Source organism: Anas acuta, chromosome 5 (assembly GCF_963932015.1).
Source record: "Anas acuta chromosome 5, bAnaAcu1.1, whole genome shotgun sequence".
In the NCBI taxonomy this organism is placed as follows: domain Eukaryota; kingdom Metazoa; phylum Chordata; class Aves; order Anseriformes; family Anatidae; genus Anas; species Anas acuta.
The window spans coordinates 33,703,179-33,717,227 of record NC_088983.1 but is presented as its reverse complement, the minus strand read 5'-3'; the positions used below and the strand labels follow the sequence as shown (position 1 = coordinate 33,717,227).

Below are 14,049 nucleotides of genomic sequence, written 5' to 3'. Positions count from 1 at the left end.
CTCAGCTAAGGCACAGGATTATCTTCACTCTTCCCTCCAGTTTTGTCAGCTACTGCTCTTGCTCTCACATGTCTACTTCCCACACCACTTTGCCTCCTTCTTCCCCATATGCTTCTTCATAAAGGAGAACGGAGAAAGAAGCATACTATGAAGCGTATGCAAAAAATCCCATGTTTATAAACATGTTTTAATTGCAAAATGTATGTACAACAGTACCCTCAACAAACATCCTACCTATTCTCTGCTGGACACCTGCAATTTCTAACTCTCCCAACCCTGTCTTCAACCAAGCCCTGAGAAAAAGTTGAAAATCAGTTTCCTCTCACACTCTAGAGAGGAAAAAGGCCAGTGATTTTATACTGTTAGTGTAACACTTGATCTGAGTATTTATTGTGAACGCGCTAAAAAATGCAAAATCAAACAAAAAAAGGCAGCACATCTAAAAAGACATTAAATAACACCTTGTTCTCTTTAAAAACATCTCCAGCAGGTGTGATTTTTGAATTATCGCATCCACAGAATTTCCTTTAAGTGATGACAGCTACAGTGTGTGCATCTCCTTTGCCACATGTGGAACTTGCTACCACACAACTCCCAAATGCTGGCAACTTAGCTGTGAAGTGTGCTTTCTGTGTCTTAGACACATGGTATTTTTGTTGCATTACATCTGAATAATTACACTTAATGTTTTTACTCACACAGAACCAAATCAGACTATTGGTTTTAGCAGGAGAAATGAGTATCACAGAGACGATATTACACGGTATTTCTGGGTAACACCATTCAGTTGAGAAAGAAAACAGACTTTTTACCTGGATTGCGGAACATCACTGGCTGCACACTGGGCTGGGCACTGGGCTGGGTACCTGGAGCTCGAAACTGATGCAGTGGGACAAGCTGAATTATCTGTCCGTTAGGATGTCTGAACAAGTTCACTCCACCAGGGCTCCTGAGAGGCTGAAGGATCATCCTCTGCCTCTGAGGAACCTGCATGTTGTTTAATGGTCGCACAGGAGGAGACGTCTGATGCACTGGAATCAACAGCAATCGAGGTCCTACACGTTTCTCTGTTCCAGGAGAGATCTTTGGGGGTGTCTTATTTAGAGCTTGTGGTGTAGCATCTTCTGAATGTTTTGAAAAGTTACATAAAATCGGGTTAAGAAAACATCTTACAAATCAGACATTATCCTCAAAAAAGCAAGCACAGATGTTTTGGAAGCAACTGGATCTTTGAACACGTGAAGGCACATTATACCAGTATCCTTCTATGTCTGTCCACAGAACACACTCTGAACTGAACTAACCAGGCCAGAACATACTTTGTCATGCAGTTCTGTCCACCTTTCTCAACCATGAATCAGAAGACCTTCATGTAAAGGTGAGAAGGTAATTCTGTACCTACTTCTTCGATTCTACGCCAACAGTGACACTGTAGCAGTCATAGCGGTAAGTGCACTACACATTTCTACAGGACAAGAAATGATGCTAGGCTTCCAGCTCATTTCATAGCAGTCACTGACTACACAGCTACATTTTTTCCTTCTCTACTGGCTTAAGCTGGAATAAAACAAGCAAGTTAAGAGATTACATTTCTCATCCTATTTTGGAAATAAGGGTGAGGCAAGTGAATCTATATTTAAAGTAGGTTTTACAGTTGCAGACTGTTCCAACTATGAGCCAGGCAGGAAAAAAGCAAACGTTTGCAGGAATAGGCCAAAGCACCCGAGCCTTACCTCTTTTTGGAGCCAGTGAAGGAGTTGGCTTAACTCCTGATAATATAATGGGAACAGGGCTGATGGAGGAAGTTGGCGTGGTCACCACCGATGTAGCTACTGCAGTTGTTAGCACAACTGTAGAAGTGGATGTTGTGACCACGGGACAGGTAATTGTTGGCGTTGTTACTACAGTAGCGAGTGTCACTGTTGGTACCGGTGCAGCAATGGCAGTTGCTTTTATTATATTCACAGTGGCAGTAGGAGTGGCAGGTGAGGAAGTAGTACAAGTGTTGATTCCGGGTGTTGCAGAAGCACCTGTAACTGTAATTGCAAGAGGAGAGGAGGCAGGTTCACTAGCTCTTGTCTGGCTAGGAACAGTCACAGTAGATGCTGCCACACTGGTGCTTTCTACAGTTACAGGGGAAGTGGTGATGGCTGTAGTGACCCCAGGAGAGACAGTGCACTGAGCTGGAGACGGCTGTGAGGGAACCACAGGAGCAACAACCATTATTGGTGCCGGCTTGATATTGAACTTCTGTGACGGCCCTGATGGAGGCTGGCACGTGCTCGCTGCAGGAATCTTCTGCTGCAGAGCTCCAACTTTGTTCATCACGAACTTTGTGAACACACCACCAGGCGAGGGTCGAGCAGCTGCAAATAAAAACTTGCAGGTCAAAATTTTAGTAACTCCCTCTTTGCCTTTCATGAGGTGCTACAATCGTCATTTCAGCATGAATTTGGGTCTCCATTCTCCTTAAGAGTAAAATGTAATTAATTTGAAACCCTTATGGGAGTCCTGAATATGCTTTACGTATTAGAAATATATTTGCTTTATTTTACTTCTACAGCATGCTGTTACATTTCCTCCTGGCCAGAATGAGGTCCTGAGGTATTACATTCTCATAAAACTAGGAACAAACAAAATTGCTAGGCAAAATCACGAGCTCAAACTACTTTCTAAATGTCAAATTCCTCCCCTAACAGTTTTTATGATCTTCCTGTTCTCACCACTTCTTGATTTTCATCCCCCTTCAACTGTATCCATGCATTATACAGCCACAGAGGAAGGGTGAAGAGAGAAGGTTTGCCACTTCCCCTTCTCATCACAGTGACATTTGTGCAGCTGATGACTGGATGGGACAAATTCAACCAACTGGAAGTAACCACTATTGGGAAGCTCCTTCCCCATATCCCTTGCTCTCCAGGGATCAGAATACGGCATCTCCATCACACTCCAGCTGCCTCCAGATGAGGAGTAGAAGCTGGATATACAGTACAACAACGCAGAAATTATCAGGCAAGCCCAACTTAAGTATTGTAGTTATTTCTGTGTAAAGATAGCATCTTTAGCTCAGGCTGTGCCAGAACATTTAAATCACACATGCAATGATCGTTTCACCCATCAATGAAATGCAGCCACCTTTCCAACACTGCATAAATACCTAACACAAGTTTTTTTTACAGGAAAAGAAAAACAACACAACCATTTACACTGCAAGGAACATCTAGGCAGAAACAGAATAATTCATCAAAATGAACATTTTGCCAGGACACGGGTAACATCCTTTTCTCTTGTGTACACACAGTATTTAAGAGCAACTTCCTCTCTTGCCATGCTGGGTAACCATTTCAGTACCAACTCAGACACAAGACAAGTACCAGATGCTTCTTCTGATATTCTTTTTTTTTTTTTTTTTTTTTTTTTTAAACTCAAAGTGCTGACTAAATCCAGCCCTGTTTAGCTTGTGAAATCCAATGAGATTACAGGTCAGTGTGGTTATCGGCTGCACACCTGTTCTTTTGCTAATCCAGATTTGGACCTTCTTGTCTTTCACTGTGCTGCTTCACGCATCTTTGCTGGTCACGTGATTTCCAATTGTAAGTGCGACATCAAAAAAACAGTGAAGAACCACAGATTAGTGATCCTTTTACTTTAACCTTCATTTTAAGTTCAATCAATGTTTGATGAAAGCAATTAAAAAATCACAGTAAGAAAACTTTCAAAACAAAAATCCAAGTTTAGCACTGTGTGTCTGCATCCACTCTTCCTTGTCTCTTGAAAATACGCTCTAGTAGTATTAGTAAAATCACTGAAAGTCAACATTTGCAGTCTTATTCTGAAGTCAAAACAAAACTTTCTGCTTTAAAGAGGTTATTTATTGCAGAGGCAGTTTAGGTGGCAACTCAGCCAAAGGCAGCACGCACTGTTGCAAAGAAATCAACAGCAACGCTGTACACTCGCTTTTTATTTCAGCTTCACGCAATTCAAAATACAGTAATAAGTTCCAACCTACCTATCTGTCTCTGTGCTGGGACATGAGCTTTCAGAGTCCTCACAGTGGGGGTTGAAGTAGTGCTGGTGGAAGATGTAGTTTTGGGAGGTGATGCTGTGGGCACCTGGACTGATGGTGTCCCAGGAGCAGCTGCTTTAGCATTGGATGCTACCTTGGAGATCACAGTACTGAGGGTTGAGATACCAAGTACTGTGGGTCGCAGCCTGCCTGTGATATAAGCAGCTAGCCGATTGGCAGGATGTAATGCCCCCATCTGTCCCAAAAGCAGTTTGGCCTGAGGATACCTTTTATCATTAACCTGAAAAAAGTGGAAAAGGGAAATTTTGTGAAAAGAATGCTAATTCACTGCCTCTGGAGAGGCGTTTCAATCCAGGGGACTTCTGAGTGTCCTTTTCAAAAAAAAACAAAAAACATTGCAATTCAGAATGGGAACTCCTGAATACCTCGCTGCCCAGGGGAACTTCAAGCAACTCTGTTATTATCTCTGTACTGCAGGTATTAGGTGCTACTTGGACTCTCATAGAACCACAGAGTCCAAAGGAACAAGAAAAATCACTGAAACTAAGTACAGTGAAGCTAGCACAGTTTTCTTGTCCTTTACTTATGCTAAAGTCCCGAGTAAAAATGTTTTTCCAAATTCAAGGACAATTTAGATAGAATTCTCCTACCTAATCAATACCTAGCTTTACAGAAGAAAGAATACTTGTGTCATATACACTGGGACAAAACTCTAAAGCTTGCAAAAGTTTTGTCAGATTTTTTTTTCTCATCTGTACTGTCACTTGATACTGAAATTAAGGTATTAACAGTTGACTAACTTCATATCAGAGTTGTAGTTGTAACTGACTGCACAGGAAAGAAGAACCTATTTTTTCCTGTATGGCAGGCTGCAAGCCTAGTTGTCAATGGGAAGTTTCACACTGATTTGGTTGGCAGTGTTGCATTTTACTTTCAGGTTTTTTGCTAATACCCTCTAAAAGCCAAAGGTATTTATTTAACACACTGTAATGAAAAAGGTCCTTACTCTTTTTACTGATCAACTAGCAAAAAAAAAAAACAAAAAAAAACAGGAAATCTCTCCCTAAGCTTCTCTTTATTCTCATTTTCTGATTCATATGCCTCCAGTGAAAGTGGTGTTACCATAACCACAGAACATCTCTGAAAAAGAAAGGCATCCTAGCCCTACAGCTCCTACCACCAATTCATAACAGCAAGCTGGCAGCATCAAACTGCAGAGAAATGACTCACTTTCAATTTAGGATTATGAAATCTCTTGATGACCAACACATCCTGGAAGATGAGGCAGGTTATTAGGGAAGATTAACAGTAACTGTAGCAAAAAGCAACTTAATGTTTACAGTTTCCTTTTAAAGTTTTGTCCCAGTGTACAAACTTCCTCTGAAAATATTATTTCTGTGGCTTCTGACAGCCACTGGTTTGGAACAACTATCTGCCAATGCACCTGCAGGGAGTTTTCCAAAGCTCCAAGAAGATCTTGAGAAAAATTCTGTACTTGGGTCACCAAGACCCAAATGGCCAAAAGGCCTCCCTAAGTCACCAAAGCTCAGACTCGCAATCAGATTTCTTGTTACTGTGCCAATCTTTAAAGGGACAAAGTTACAGAAAGGCAGAAACGCCACTGGATATGAAGAAACCTTGTTTGGGCAGGCAAAAGACTATGTAGACAAATTAAGGAGTGTTTTTTCTCCCCTTTAAGGGGTTCTAGGACACTGGATGAAACTGAATCTAATCTCCACAGTAAAGGCAGAGGGACCCACCTGAATCAAGCCTGAGGGGTTCATATTAGCTTTGTGTTTGTAGACAACCAGCTTTCCTGCAGGAGAAACCCCTGCATAAAAAGGCAAGCCTTTGCCCCCATGCAACTTCTCCCGTAGCTTGTCCACTGTGTCTGCCCGCAAGAACTTTAGATTTTCTGTTTTTTTGCATGACGGCACTCCACTATCGGGAGTCTCCAAGACAGGTGTCTCAGGCTTTTCATCTTTGTCCTGGTAGGATGGCACTGAAATTTTCACTCTGGAGGAGTACACAGGAGGGTTGTTTTCATCCTGGGCCTTGTATTCCGAAGCCAATTCAATAATGAAGCTACCCACTTTGAGGCACTGCGGCATGTTACTGTTGATATGCTGTGATAAGATGGTCAAGATCTTATTGCAATCTTCCTCCCAGTTGCAGTCAGACATAATCTCGATAAGTTTGGTTGGTCCACCAGGAGTGGTGTGATGAACATAGGAGGCGGAGGAAGAGTCCCCCTCACTATGGGAAGACCACCAGCTTTTCTCTGAGAAAGAATTGAAATAGGTTTCTGCAATACTATGGCATTTTAATCACCTGGATATTCAAACAGTTTTATTCTGCCCACCTCCACCCTTGTCTCAGCTGCAGGGCAACAAAAAAAAAAAAAAAATGCTCAAAGCATCTCTTTCCAGATGAGAGCTTCAAAACAAGCAAAAAATGCAAAACTAAAACTATTTCTCACAGTTCATTCCCTGAAGCCACACTAGGTTGTAACCCATTGCATCTCACAAGCTAAACAAAGCCGGGTTGTTTCAACACATGGATGTAACATCTCCAAGCAACACCAACATGCAGCACAAAGCATTGCTGGTTATTCAAGAGATGGCACATTTCCGTTGGAGTCAGAACAGGACGAGTGTCCCATAAGGGCATTAGGGGCAAACAAGCTGTGAGCAGACTGTCTTTTGTGGAAGATGTGTAACCGAAGCATGACCTTTGGCTGTCACTAGAGATCCAATATTACTTTTTAAAAACTGTAAGGATGTTGAGCCCTGTGTCCTGGACTTTTTCATTTTGACCTACCAATTCATCAGCATTTTCAACTAGTTGCATTATTTTTCCATTCCCATCCTTAAACAGAGTGCTGTTGCATACATTAAACAGTGAAAAAAAAAACAAATCAGCTCAAAAAGGCAGCTATATTTCATTAGTGGATGACACAATGTCTGGAGTACATGCCTCATTTTAAGATTCACAATGCGATTTGGGCTACTTCAGACCGGAAGAGGACACAAATGTCTAACCTACTTCTTTTATGAACTACAAACTCAAATTCAGTATAAGGAATCACAGAATCATTAAGGTTGGAAAAGCCCTCCAAGATCATCTGGTCCAACCATCCCCTACCACCAATGTCACCTACTATCCCATGTCCACAAGCACCACATCCAACCTTTCCTTGAACACCCCCAGGGACGGTGACTCCACCACTTCCCTGGGCAACCCATTCCAGTGCCTGATTGCTCTTTCTGAGAAGAAACGTCTCCTCATTTCCAACTGAACCCCCTAAACCTCCCCTGGCACAACTTGAGGCCATTCCTTCTAGTCCTATCATTAATTATCTGTGAGAAGAGGCCGACCCCCAGCTCCCCACACCTTCCTTTCAGGTAGCTGTACAGAGCAATGAGGTCTCCCCTGAGCCTCCTCTTCTCCAGACTAAACAACCCCAGTTCCTTCAGCTGCTCCTCACAGGACTTGTGTTCCAGGCCCTGCAACAGCTTCCTAGCCCTTCACTGGAAACAGTCCAAGGCCTCGATGTCGTTCTTTTAGTGAGATGCCCAAAGCTGAGCACAGCACTCGAGGTATGGTCTCACCAGAGCAAAGTACAGGGGGACGATCACCTCCCTGGCCCTGCTGGCTGCACCATTCCTGATACAAGCCAGGATGCTGTTGGCCTTCTTGGCTGCCTAGGCACCACTGCCAGCTCACGTTCAGGTGAGCATCAACCAGCACCCCCAGATCCTTTTCCTCTGCACAGCTTTTGAGCCATTCTCCCCCAGCCCTGTAGCGCTGCATGGGGTTGTTGTGGCCAAAGTGCAGGACCCGGCACTCGGCCATGTTGAACCTCATCCCATCGACCCATCCTGTCCAGGTCCCTCTGCATGGCTTCCCCACCCTCCGGCAGATCAACACTGCCCCCCAACTTGGTGTCATCTGCGAACTTACTGAGGGTGCACTCAGTTCCTTCACCCAAACCATCAATAAAGATATTAAAGAAGGTGGGCCCCAACACTGACCCCTGCAGAACACCACTGGTGACCAGACGGCAGCTGGATTTCGCTCCATTCCCCACCACTCTCGGGGCCTGGCTGTCCAGCCAGTTCTTAACCCAGCACAGAGTGTGCCTGTCCAAGCCTCAGGCTGCCAGCTTCTCCAGGAGAATACTGGGGGAAACCCATGTCAAAGGCTTTGCCGATGTCCAAGTAGACTACATCAACAGCTTTATATATATCATATTTAATGTACTGCAAAAATTCAATGCAATCTTTCCGCTTGAGCTAAAAAGAATTCAACACCCAGCAACTCCAGATAAAAGTAGACACTTCCTTGTCCCATACAGTTCTAGGTGGAGAACACAAAGGTCCCAGCCTCACAACATCACTTAGATATTTATTAATCTTTCAGCAACTACAAAGTAATGTAGGTGGAGGGGGGATGGGAAACAACGCACAACACCCTGCACCCTGTGGTCTCCATTCCTTCACAAGCCTCCGATTACCATTCTCGATGACAAGTCTGCTATGTAATACTCTCTTACACTGCTAAACAAGCTACTGCAATAGCAGTCATCTTAACCTCACAACAACAGTGAGTACTGGATATTTAGCCTGCTGTATCTCCCACGTGACACACATACAACTGCTTAGGAAAACAGGAAACTACAAGCACATTGTAAGATTTTTATTGGCAACTGCTGCAGTAACTCCCCTGGGCAAATCAACTTTTGTTTCATCAATAACTAAGTTTTACTTTTTTAAAGCAAGGAACTACCAAGAGGTTGAATTATACTCAAGACTCAGCTCTTACCTCCAAATTTATCTGGTTCTTTGTTTATCTCACAGGTTTCTTTCTTACAAGATTCTTTCTTAACAGACTCTTTCTTAGATAATTCTTTCTTTGAAGACTCTTTCTTAGAAGACTGAAGTCCTTGTTCATATATCTGTGGAAGCAATGTAAGAAAAATTCTCATCTTGTGTATCCTCTTCCACAATAAAATCACATCACAACATAAACCAGTCCATCTACTATCACCCAGAACCACAGAGCATACTTTACCTTTGACAGTAACACAATTTTCATCTTAGAATGGTTCTTTGAACAACGAGCATTTAAGCCTCACATGACAATGTGAATGCAATAACGTCAATTTGAGAGACAAGACAATTTCTATCATGGTAACAAGACAAGTTTACCAGCACTGCATGGTGACTTAGATTCCACAGCTCTATCACAGTTAAATAAAAGCCAGGTCTTCATGTCATATAGGAATTCCTGAGGAAAAATTCTTCACATTTCCCCAATCTCTGCCTGTTAAATGATACACACTGGATACACTGTGACATTTTACCTTTATAAAAGAACTCTGTGATTCCTTTTGGTCTTTTTGTTGCCTTTTTTCATCTTTCCCATGTTCATATACTCGGACCCTTGCGCAAGTCATCATACTTTCAAAATACAAGTAGACAGGATCCTTGTCCTCCTCTCGAATCTACCCAAAAAAAAAGAAAGAAATCCTCTCCATTCTGGATGCAGAAGACTTCAATAGCAAATGTCAAAATAAAGTTCTAGCATTTAAAGCGGATTCTTCTTCCTTAGTATCATAGACCAGACTACCTCATGCTCCCAAATTATATACTCTTTTATATGGGGGAAGAAAAACAGTAAACAAAACAAAACAACATTTAGATACTTTTCTAAACAGGGGAGATTGTCTTAACTGTTACACTTTGCTTAACTAATATACATTAAATAGCAACTCTGACATATTTGTTCTTTAAACATAACTAGACTCAACCCTACTGCTATTCTTCCTCTACTGCTATTGTTGCCTTTGTTAGATAAAGGTGAGGGGAGAGGCAAAAACAAACTCCTATGACACTGGCAATGAAGCTTGTGGCAAGAACAAATAAACCTCTAGAACTTCACTGAACCCTTTGTGTCTGTATCACAATTTCTTTCCCTCAATTAATCAGCTAGTCACTTATACAAACATTACAGGACAAGCAATCATTTTCCCAGAATAGCATATATTGCTGCATTAAAAAAAAAAATGAGGTTATTAGCAAATCATAATCACCTTTTGCTACCTGTATATTGCCACACTCAATTCCCAACAAAAGATTACTGTAATTGAAGACTTAAACACGGTCAATTCATCCTAACTTATCAACACACCTACCAGCAGCAGATCTTAAGCTTCCATCTTAGTTTTATCTAAAATGTACAGAAGTTTTTGGCAGCGTTTGTTTAAATTTTCAGTGTAAAAAAAAAAAAAAAAATCCAACAAATCTCTTTTCCCTTCTTACCACTGGGTTGGGTTTAGGAGTATACACTCTTCCTGTTTTCACTCCACTGGAAGATCTGTGTTTGGTAGAAATCAAGACTTCTGGGCTGGGCAGTACTGCAGGTTTAACTGGTTCAATAACAGATGGTGTTGGGATGTAAATTGGTTCTGGATCTATTTCGCCTTCTACTTTCACCCACAATGGACAACTCCTGATTGGCTTTTCTGGCTCTGAGTCACAGATAGCTAGAAAAACAAACAAACAAACAAAAAATTAAGTCAAAAATAATTCAACAGGGCAGTAACAGAAATTTTAGTATGAATCTAAGGCCTAACCATGTTCCAATCACTAATTCATAATGTCAGAAAACCAGAGAATCACAGAATGGTTTGGGTTGGAAGGGACCTTAAAGATCACCCAGTTCCAACCCCCCTGCCCTGTGCAGGGACACCTCCCACCAGACCAGGCTGCACAAAGCCCCATCCAGCCTGGCCTTGAACACTTCCAGGGATGGAGCATTCACAGCTTCTCTGGACAACCTGTTCCACTGCCTCACCAACCTCTGAGCAAAGAGCTTCTTCCTTATACCCCATTTAAATCTACGTTCTCAGTTTAAAGCTGTCATCCCTTGTGTATTTTTCTGTCTCAAATTCTAGCCAAAAGTGACAGGGATTTGTCCACAAATAAGAGGAACTGAAAATTAGAATGATTCTAGAGTAATCACTGTTTCTCAGGAGGACTGTGATAGCAGATAAGGAAAAACACTAAAGAATAGGTGATCCTTGTTGACAGCAAATGCTTAAAAAAGACAAACATCCAAAAAACATACCTTACAACACAGCTCTACAAAATGGTTTATTTACTCCAGTGCTAAAATAACTACTAGAAAGAAACTGAAAATGTACTTTGCCAGTTTCTAACATTTTTCTGAGCATACCTTAGGCCAGATCTAAAACTAATGTTAATTATTGTATTTCCACAAGTCAGTGAAATTTGCTGCTGTATACAGGAATCGAAAATATGGCGCGCTATGGATGCTCACTTGGTGAGAGGGAGAGAAAGAGCACTATGACAGTGAAGATTATCAACAGCTATAGTATCAGCTACCTCATACCCTTAGTCTTTGAAGATGTTTGGACAGTTGAGCAAGAGTTTAAATTATCCAAAAGAAAAAGCTAGCTATTTGAACAAGATAAACACCTCAGTAGTGCCAAAAAGAGTGTAATAATAAAGGGAAAAGGTGTGATTTCCTGCTAGTCAGTTACACCAAAACAGGTGTTGCAGAGGTCTCAGAGCATGCTCCCATTTCTGCATTCAGTAATGGAACCACTACTATAACCTAAACAAATTCAGTGACAAGACAGATAATTTCAGCAAAGCAAAGAAATTGCTTTTGTCCAGCAACACTCACTGTATTCCACTTTTTTTCTCTTCTTCTTATCTTTCTGCTTCACCTCATCTTCGTCTCCATCACCCTCTTCTGCTGCATCTTCATCCTCTTGCTGTTCTTCTTGTGTTCCGTAAAACACAAGACTTCCACGCACAGCCTTTTTCAGGATCTTCTTATGTTTTGATCCTCCCTTCACCAGCAACACTTTTCTCTTCAAGCAAGTGCAACCAAACATACAGTCTGGCCTGCGACAATGGGTAGGCTGACGTTTTTCCAGTGCTAGACTGGCACATATACAGCCCAGTCGGCAGAAATCGTTATTGCAAGGAGGTGCTCGCCGTCTTATTATTTTATGGATGGGTTTGTTTTTGAGAGAAGCCTAAAAAAGTTTTAGACAGTAAGTATACACTTAAAATTTTAGTAAGATGAAGTCAAGCTTATGCAAAATTGCTATTTGAAGTTCATTCAGAATAAGGCCTACAACTTATATGGTTTATCTATGAAAATTTGTCAGCTATATGGAAAAAATAGAATGGGGGGGAAGTTGAGTTAGTCCTATTGAAAAAAAGTGACTAACAGTAAGAAAGTGCAGTTACTGAATAGCAGGTGCATTAACCAGATTTTTTACAGGGAAATTTTGAGGTAATTAACATCTACTGATTCATTTCAATATGCTATTAGTACAATTAGTATTTTCATATATGTTAAGGCAACAATTTTCAGCTTTCAATGAAAAGGTCACAAGACAAAGGAACATCGTGCTTTATCCCGCTTCTTACCAGATTCGGTCTTATTTTCTGCATCTATAGGCAGCTTCATTAAGTGCAGAGCACTGAAAAGCAACAGTACAGAAAGGAATGTAACTGCTAAGGATCTACCTGAGCTGTAAGCAGGGTTGCCAGAGAAATGTCTGCTCGTTCTTCTGTAATGTAGGTCCGTGGTTTGCCATCCCAGAGAGCACAGTCCTCTAAGTCCATTAATTTCACTTGAGATTTAGACAAACCTGGCGGACGAGCTCCTTGTTGTTGTTGCGGTGCTTGGCGAATACTTATCTGTTTTGGCAGTACATTTTCATCCAGAGCTGGCACCAGGAAACTATCTGCTTGGTTAGACAAAGTGCTATTTGAGAGAGACTTAGCACCCGTTTTCCCTGATGCTGAAAAGTTCTGTTTCTGCTTGGCAGAAAAAGGTGAAGGCAGTATGGGCTTGTAGGATGACTTTCCTCTGTTTGATGTCTGTCTGTTTTGAGTCTTTGACTTCCTGGAGGTAGATGACATAGAAACAGGCTTGAACGTGTAAGATGTGGATGGAATTATGGTGGATTGCTTCTTTAAAACACTGTCTAGTGTTCGCACATAGCTGGTGCTCTTGGTGGGAAGCTGATACACCACAGGAGAAGTGGGTGTGCTAGAAGAGAATCCCATACTTGTTTCCATCAGCTTCCCTTCGTTTTCCAGGTACTCATCCAGCTTGTCACTACAGAACGCTGAGCGATTCTTCAAGGAACCTTCTGAACTGCCACCTAAATGAACCAAGACCAGATTAACTACCTCATAGGAAAGCACACTGACAAATCATAGAGCAATTAAACAATATAGAACAAGTAAATACCTCTTAAAAATGTATACAGTTCCTTTAAGAGTACAACACACAAAAACCAAATATAACTCACTCTGAAACACAGCCAACTGCATGAACAACTGTTTTTGTAGAGATTTTGTACGTGCATTTGTTCACAGAAAGAGTCAGTCTTCAACATGAAGTGCTTCTATACAACTTACTCTGTTTGTCCTAAACATCTAGCCGATCTACTAACACCAGAATCAATATGGAATACCCCAATACAACGTAGCATAAAAGCGCAGAGAGTACAACACAGGTATTTTATCTGAATTCCCAGTAGGAATTGGTAAACTGCCAAATACCCATTTCTTCCTAAGACAGGGTAAAGTAATTCTTTCTGTAAGAAATATTTACTCTAACTGAAGTTAAAAAGCCAATATAAATGAAGATTACTTTACGTCATCAAGGTCTCCAAGGCAAGAGTTCTGAAATTACCATTCTTCCCCAAACAAAACCAAAACTGATGATCAAAAGCAAAACTATTACAGCTTTGATCTTCACTCAAACATCTGTAAAACAGAATATGGTTTTGTTTAGTGGGGTCTTGTTTGCCTTTTTTTTTTTTAATCATACTCAGTAAGTTTCAATTTTCCCTTCATAAGCATCCATTTTTGGCGACTCACAGAAGTAGTAGCAATAAATTCTTCATTCACCGCAGTTTCAAAAATACAAAAATAAATCTCTCATTAAGATACACATGATAATCA

At 41.3% G+C, this 14,049-nt stretch overlaps 1 protein-coding gene across 15 annotated transcripts in view; it reads right to left on the bottom strand.

Moving 5' to 3' along the window:
• Positions 1-14,049, bottom strand: part of MGA (MAX dimerization protein MGA) — a 64,711-nt gene that overhangs the window by 26,993 nt on the left and 23,669 nt on the right. For 11 of the 15 annotated variants that reach the window (XR_011097090.1, XM_068683909.1, XM_068683908.1 and 8 more), the window contains exons 8-16: positions 12,598-13,241; positions 11,741-12,098; positions 10,351-10,574; positions 9,393-9,533; positions 8,852-8,984; positions 5,788-6,308; positions 4,010-4,307; positions 1,734-2,366; positions 813-1,124 (exon numbers count right to left, since the gene is read on the bottom strand). Coding sequence is in view for 14 of the 15 variants with exons in the window: in XM_068683909.1 (XP_068540010.1) it covers positions 813-1,124; positions 1,734-2,366; positions 4,010-4,307; positions 5,788-6,308; positions 8,852-8,984; positions 9,393-9,533; positions 10,351-10,574; positions 11,741-12,098; positions 12,598-13,241 (3,264 nt within the window). In the remaining variant the exon portion in view is untranslated. Of the gene's footprint in view, positions 1-812; positions 1,125-1,733; positions 2,367-4,009; positions 4,308-5,787; positions 6,309-8,851; positions 8,985-9,377; positions 9,534-10,350; positions 10,575-11,740; positions 12,099-12,597; positions 13,242-14,049 lie in introns of those variants that run through there. The other 4 variants (XM_068683898.1, XM_068683906.1, XM_068683905.1 and 1 more) reach the window with 4 other exon arrangements.